This window comes from Schistocerca piceifrons, chromosome 3, assembly GCF_021461385.2.
Source record: "Schistocerca piceifrons isolate TAMUIC-IGC-003096 chromosome 3, iqSchPice1.1, whole genome shotgun sequence".
Taxonomy (NCBI): Eukaryota; Metazoa; Arthropoda; class Insecta; order Orthoptera; family Acrididae; genus Schistocerca; species Schistocerca piceifrons.
In genome coordinates, this window is record NC_060140.1 from 586,437,930 (window position 1) to 586,444,858 (window position 6,929).

The 6,929-nt window shown below is 36.0% G+C and overlaps 1 protein-coding gene across 2 annotated transcripts in view; it reads left to right on the forward strand.

The window, feature by feature from the left end:
• Positions 1 to 6,667, forward strand: part of LOC124787676 (peroxisomal membrane protein PEX14) — a 55,912-nt gene extending 49,245 nt beyond the window's left edge. For both annotated transcript variants that reach the window (XM_047254495.1, XM_047254494.1), the window contains one exon: positions 5,546 to 6,667. In XM_047254495.1, coding sequence (XP_047110451.1) covers positions 5,546 to 5,750 — 205 coding nt within the window. In that variant the 3' untranslated portion in view covers positions 5,751 to 6,667. The remainder of the gene's footprint in view (positions 1 to 5,545) is intronic.
• Positions 6,668 to 6,929: the final 262 nt, after the last annotated feature.

A 6,929-nucleotide genomic window follows, 5' to 3' on the forward strand; every position in this document is an offset into this window, starting at 1 on the left:
TTCGTCTGTTTTATTCTCACCCTTGTGGCATTGTTTCCTTAGGAACAAGGGACTGATGACCTCATAGTTTGGTCCCTTCTCCTGCCTTTAAACCAACCAACCAACCTTGTTTATTGATTTGTTTTGTGAGGAAACTGATGAATTTACATATTTTTCGTTTTCTATGTAATTGTGGATTTTGGCACCACACTGTCACTTACTTTGTTGTAAATCTCATGGGCATTGTTCTCCAAAAGGTTGAAAGTTGCTGCACAACTCCCAGTGACAGCATTTTTTGTGTGTAGACTATTCTCAGTGGTGTGGAAATGAAAGTGTAAGGAAAAGGTTTACATGCCCATGATGGTAAAGTGTTAATAACAAAATGTATTGTGAAATTAGGTTATATCGTAAAAGAAGAAGACTGTGTTACAGAGTCATAAAAAACTTGGAGAACACTAAGGAGGTTTCAGCGCAGATTGCCCGTACCGAGCAAACCCTGAACAATAAAACAGTACTACTTTACTCCAAAAATCAGAAACCCCAAAATAGTAGTCATAAATGTAGACATTAGGAAGTTGTAAAACTCCATGAACCGACAACCTTTCAGTAAAATCATGAGGGATCAGGACTAGACAACAAAATACTCATATCCATTCTACACCTCTGACTGATGTACACTCCAGAGTAAAATTTGCAAGGCAGAGCTCTGATGGTTTTGAGACTGAAACAAAGATAAGACAAGGTTGTGTGCTTTCTCCATTTCTCTTCAGTTGAGTCCTTGAATAATTGCTTAGAGAATGGTGCTGGGAATGACTGACTGCACACTTTTACTTGGCCTGTCTGTGATCTGTGGCAGTCAGCTGATTACGAGCCGCTCTGGAATGTTAGCGGACACTGCCAACATTAGCTACATAAAAGTATTGTGTGCCATAACAGTAAGTAGCCATTACGGATATAGTGTTGATTTATGTGCAGTGTTTTGTGCAGTGTTCGTTAATATTATTTACCAAAATGAACAAAGAGACTACCTGGTACCTGATCCTTCGGGTGACTCACCATGAACTATTGTCACATCTACAATGCTTATGCATTCGTTTATTTTATAAGCTGTGAGCTGGCTGCTCTGGGAGGAGGAGGCAAGGCTTGTCTCAGAAGTTAGTGTGATGCGAGTCGATCATGAGCTTCTGCTTCCAGCATCTCTGCTCAGAGGCCAAGTAAAAGTGTGTGTGATCAGCAGACTGCTTTAACGTCCAGAGAAAGCTCCAGTTGTATCACAAGAGAGATGGGCCAGAAGTAGGCTGTTATGCTTTTTAGACAATATGGTACTAATTGCTGACTTTTTGGAAACTGGTAACCCAGGTCAGTAGCCTTAATTGGAGTTATTCTTGAACCTGAAATAAATTCATGTATGTAATGCCCCCTCCCCCCCCCCCCCACTCCCCCCTTCCCACCTGACAGTGGTGCAGGGATTGGAATGCTGCTTACTATATAACCTTGATCGTTTTTTTTTATGTAGTATGACGAAAATATTTTATTTAATATGTTACGTAAAACAATAATTCCAACTGAAATGAAATTCTGGCATACGCCATAGCCTACCATATTATCTTAATACACACTTTAACATACCAGGAACATGATAAGTATATTAAGAAAAGGTACAGCTCAAACAATGGGAAATCCAGGATGGAATGTAACAATATTATGAGAAGGAAAGTTACTGCTCTCTGTGTGGTTTCAGTTGCCTGATACTTCTGTCGCACGTGCGCGCGTTTGTGTGTGTGTGTGTGTGTGTGTGTGTGTGTGTGTGTGTGTGTGTGTGTGGCAGCTTTCCTTCTTGTAATATTGTTAAGAAAAGGTACATTTTACAGTAGTTAGTTCTTTATTTTGAAAGTCAATATTGTGCTAATAAAATAAAAGTATTTTTGATTACATCTGTTCAATATAGTGCCCATCTTCACAGGAATGACTGAGATACCTTATCTTATCTTATCTTCTTAAGTGCAATGAACAACCAGGTACTTTTCCAAATTCTCTGCAGTTCATAGAATGTTGCTGATCAGCAAGAAAGTTTCTGTAGGAGTAAGATGATCACTCCACATCACAGAATGTTGATGGTGCAAATTTTTGGAGATGAAATATTCCTGGAGAGATGTCTTTTCTGACACAGGGGATATTGTATATCTTAGCAACAGTTGAGTAGTCTGGATATTTTGCCAAAACAGTATAATACTGATATACTACCCTCTCCTCATTATCAGCTTTAATGACAGTCAGTTTCCAGTTGAAATTCTCTACAATTTCTACAAAAGCAATGCTGGACTCTAATTCTTTAATGCTGTTGGCAAGGAAGCCAAAGTTGCTTTGGATGTAGATTGAGCATTTTCGGCTTTAGGTTCAAAGAAAGAATTTTGTCCCTCCCATACTAAAAGTGAAGATTGTCTCAGAAATTAATTAATCACAGTTTTCATGGCTTGAAAATGTTAATTATAAAAACAGGATAAGGCAGCAGTTTTGTATACAGTGACACATGACCTGAGGCTTTGAGAAAGACTTCTTGAAGTATGAAATTATTTTATTTATATCCGGGTATCTGCTGTGCACTTTTGACAATATGTTACAGTAGGTAGGCCAGATAGATGAAGTGAGTTAAATGTGGATAGAACCTGTGTAGGCCATTTGGTGCCCTCAGCATGTAGGCCCTGGCACTCAAATACATAACAAGAACTTTTTCTTCTTGAATTCCCTCAGGCTGCAGCACTTTAAGACAGTAATTCACAAAATGAGTTACTGTTGAATGATTTTTGTATTTCCAACACTTTACCGGAAATCAATAATGGCTTTGAGGGTTCTTTCCCATCAAGTTTGTCAACAACGAGACTGCCATTGAAATGTCCATGTGCATCCATTACTTTGTTGATGGCTATCCATATATAGTGGTTATTTGTATGATGCCACATGCTTTTTAGGGCCTCCTGGTAACAAAACTCTAAATAGTTTTTCCATGCAGCTGATTCATCAGGAATCTGTGGCTCACAGTACTTTTGTGGAAATATGCGAAATTCAGACAAGTGAAGTTTCTGCCACGGAATGTTCGAAGAAACCATAGTGGTTGCTATTTAGACATTTCACTGCTTTGTTCTTTGTGTACACATCACTATGTGTATGTTCCTGAAGTTGTGATTTCATACAGCATTCAATCTGCTTATTGCACACTCACTATAGAACAATCCCACGATCAGTAGTGAAAGCATTGCCCATTATAACCAAAATAATGTAAGTGATAATTTTGGATGCCACAGGAGTCATCATGAAAACTGACAGTTATGAGCTCTTAAGAAATACTACTTGGCAAACTTTTCTTGGTGCACGTTCTTTCTTGTTCAATTTGGTAGAAGTGCTACTAGTTGAAAAACTCTCGGCCACTAGTCATTTGTTTGGTCTACTGCCAATGTTGACAGCACATGAAGCCCTTTACTACACTCAGTAATGGCTATTATATATGATTTCCTTTTAAGAAAAGGAATTCTAAATCATAGAAAATTAAGCATAAGCATGTCTTTCATAATGCAATGCAAAGCACAGATAGCCATATTTTATTGAACTAGAATCAGAGTTTTAGAAATAATTTATGGTCAGTTGCATGTGCAGTTTTTGTAAGTGAGTGGTCTTGTGAGGATGTGTGGAAATATGAAGAGTAAAAATGAAATAATAATTAATTTTATCCAGCATAAAGGTAAAATATGTAACAATGTGTAATTATAATGAACTATGTAAAATTATGTAATTGTAAAATGAAATATATTGTCATTGATTACACAGTTTGTGAACATTTACTCTTTCTACGTGCATTCAAGTGAAAGAAAAGATGATGTAATTACATAAAAAATTGGTTTTTGATGATTAATGAGCTGCGAAATCTATGTACTCTGAAGAGTAGATGCGTAACCAGTCTGGGACAATTGGTACCGTGGTTGACAGGTATTTTTGATGTAAGGAAGATGGCAGTGATACAGACATGAGGAAACATTTCTGGGTGAAGATAATTCTTTTTGCTGAAACGACCAGGAACTCTTAAAAACATGATTATGACATGATTTAGTAAATGACCAATAATATTGACAACAGGTATTAAGTAACTAAGGCTTAAAATAATTATTTCAATAATTATGATAATAAATTTGGATGAAATTATAATAAAGGAAGATGATTATATGATTCTTTGTATTACAAGGCTGTCACATAATAGCTATATTTAGGAATATTGGTCACGACATTACTGCTGTAGTTCGTCATTCATTAGTTTGGAAGAGTGGAAGCTTTGGTGCCTCTTGATAGTGTAACATTTCACAGAAGTTTCCAAAATTATGGTATGAGTCTGATTGCATGTGTCAAATTCGAGGCAGTTTCTTTTCCTATCGTGAATTGAGAGTGAAGAGTTCATGCACTCCCAGCTAGGAGGACAAAAGCCCATACCAAACTAACACTAGTATGTCACAATTGGGAAAGAGATTTAAATAATAGGAAAATTATTAACTTCTGATTATCCTAATCAGATGACTTTTCTTATTTAGATCTTCAGTGGTTTTCATATTTGTACCCAGAAGATGATCTGGACATTGCCTTCTGTCTCTGAATTTGTTATTAATTCATTGTTCAGTTTTTGTTGATGTACCATGATTATACTGCTGATAGAAATTTCTAATAATGTATGAAGGTGTTGTCACATTGAGTTGTTGTTGTTGAGTATTAGTGACACTTGATAGGTTGAATGTGTCGGATTGTAGATTCAGGTTAAAACGTAGCTTGAGGCTCAATTTGTTTAATCATTGAAATATTTTAGATCCCTCTCTTCTGTGAAAGGAGTACAATTCTCTTATGCTTTTCGTGAATTATTGTTAGGTCAAGTCCTATCCTTATGGCTTGGTGGCTGAGTGTTAAAGTGCCACACATCCAAAGATCGCAAGCTCAGTCGCCAGTTAATTGTAAGATTTTTATCAGTCACTTATCACTTCTTTCACCTCTGGCAATGTTTATTGATGTGAAAAATGCCAAGCTGCACTGTGGTACAGAAACTATGGGTCCCCCTATAACTAGCTGGATAAATCAGTTCAAAGGTAGGAGGGAGGCATCAGCATACCACCTCCAACAGGACCATGCCTAGTACACCACTGTGGTGTTCAAAACAATCTTTGGATTGATGACTGCTTTACTTTATTCGTATCCTTATAAAAGCATACTTACATATTCTGTGTATTTGTATATTTTTGAGCTACTTATTTTCATTGTATTATGATGACAAATCCTATATCATTTTAAGATGATTCCTAGATGAATAAGTAACTAAGTTAGTGGTGTAACTGATTTTATAATTAAAATTTGTATTTATATGTTAATATTATTCTTACATGAACCATATTTTTTTGCTATATGAGCTACTCCTGTTATTTGTCTCCATCTTTGCTTACAGTGACAGTTAATGGTCTGCCCACTTTAGATCATTTTGAGCCATTACCTCATTAAAAGGGTATGTATTATAGTACAGATGTTTCTGGATCTTTTTTAGGTCACAGTTTCCTGTGCCAAAACAGACCCCATTAGTATCAACTGCAATTCCTTCTTGGCAGATGCCTCAAAAAGAGGAAGGTGGTACAGGAGTGCAATCCAAGACTGAAGGCGTCAGTGATGAGGCTTGTGGATCAGGCTCAAGTGATCCTGAAATGATAAATAACAATGGAAGTGATAGCAGTATGGAGTTAATCAGAGAATAACATCTCGTAACGATGTAGTAATAAATGTGGCATCTTGTAGTTCAGAAACACTGTAATTTGCCATATATTATAGTGACACATTATCAATACTTTAAATGACTGCCATAAGCTAAGTCGTTGCTCAATGATTTTGTAAAACAAAAGTTTTCAGAGCACCAGCAGTGCAGATTAAAAAAAAAAGCTATTTTTTTTAATATTTTGTAATGTTGCTATATTTGTTATAGCTCATGGGCATTCCATTTCATTATTTCCATTGTGACTGACTGCAATGGTTTGTAATATTTGAATTTATTTAGTATCAATTTCAAGCAGTGTGTTGTGATATTTCTCATGGCAGGTAATCATTAGTACATATAAAATCAAAGGTATCTTGAACCAAACTGCATTTGTTGTTTCTGTATGGTTCTAGATATCACAGGTGGGGGAAAATAAATTTTATTGCATACATTAGTGTGAATTCCATATGCTGCATTTAAGTCTTGTAATCATCTGTTCAATTTTGAGGAAGTGCAGTGTCAGATTAATGAATTGATAGCTGGCATTTCACCGATGCTCAATGCTTGCTCCTTCTCCTGCCATGTTCCCCTTTGAGAAGTGACAATCTGTAATCTACCTGTTAGTCAGTTTCCTCCATCTTTTTATTTTCCTTTAATCAAGCTCAGTAATATTTGGTTCCACTAGCTAATGTTTTTACTGTCTTTTTGATTATTTGTGTTCCGTCCTTTAGCCTGGTAAATACTTTCAAGTTGTTTTAACCGTTATCTGACCACAGTTCCACTTAGGAGATTGTATACAGAGTGAATAAAATTTTCATCTTGCAGTAAAGTTTTTGCCAGTTGGGCTGTTAGTGAAGTGTGAATCAAGTATTGTATCTTGTACAAGATATAATTTGTAAATAAAATGGAATTTAATGTGGAGTATGTTAAACTGTTGCTTTAGAACATCCCTTATTTCATTTTGCAGCTTCTCAGAAAATATTTTGCAGATTGAAGATAATGGAGAATCCTCTTCTGATGTCCATAAGAGACCAAAGTTAAATCTATACTACTGTATAAAGACAAATCAGTGTTTAACATTCTTACCATAAACCTCAAAGTTGTTGACTGATTTGCTTCAAATGATCAGACAGGCATAGGCTATGTCTCCTTTTTAATATTTATGGTACATAAAAAGAAAATC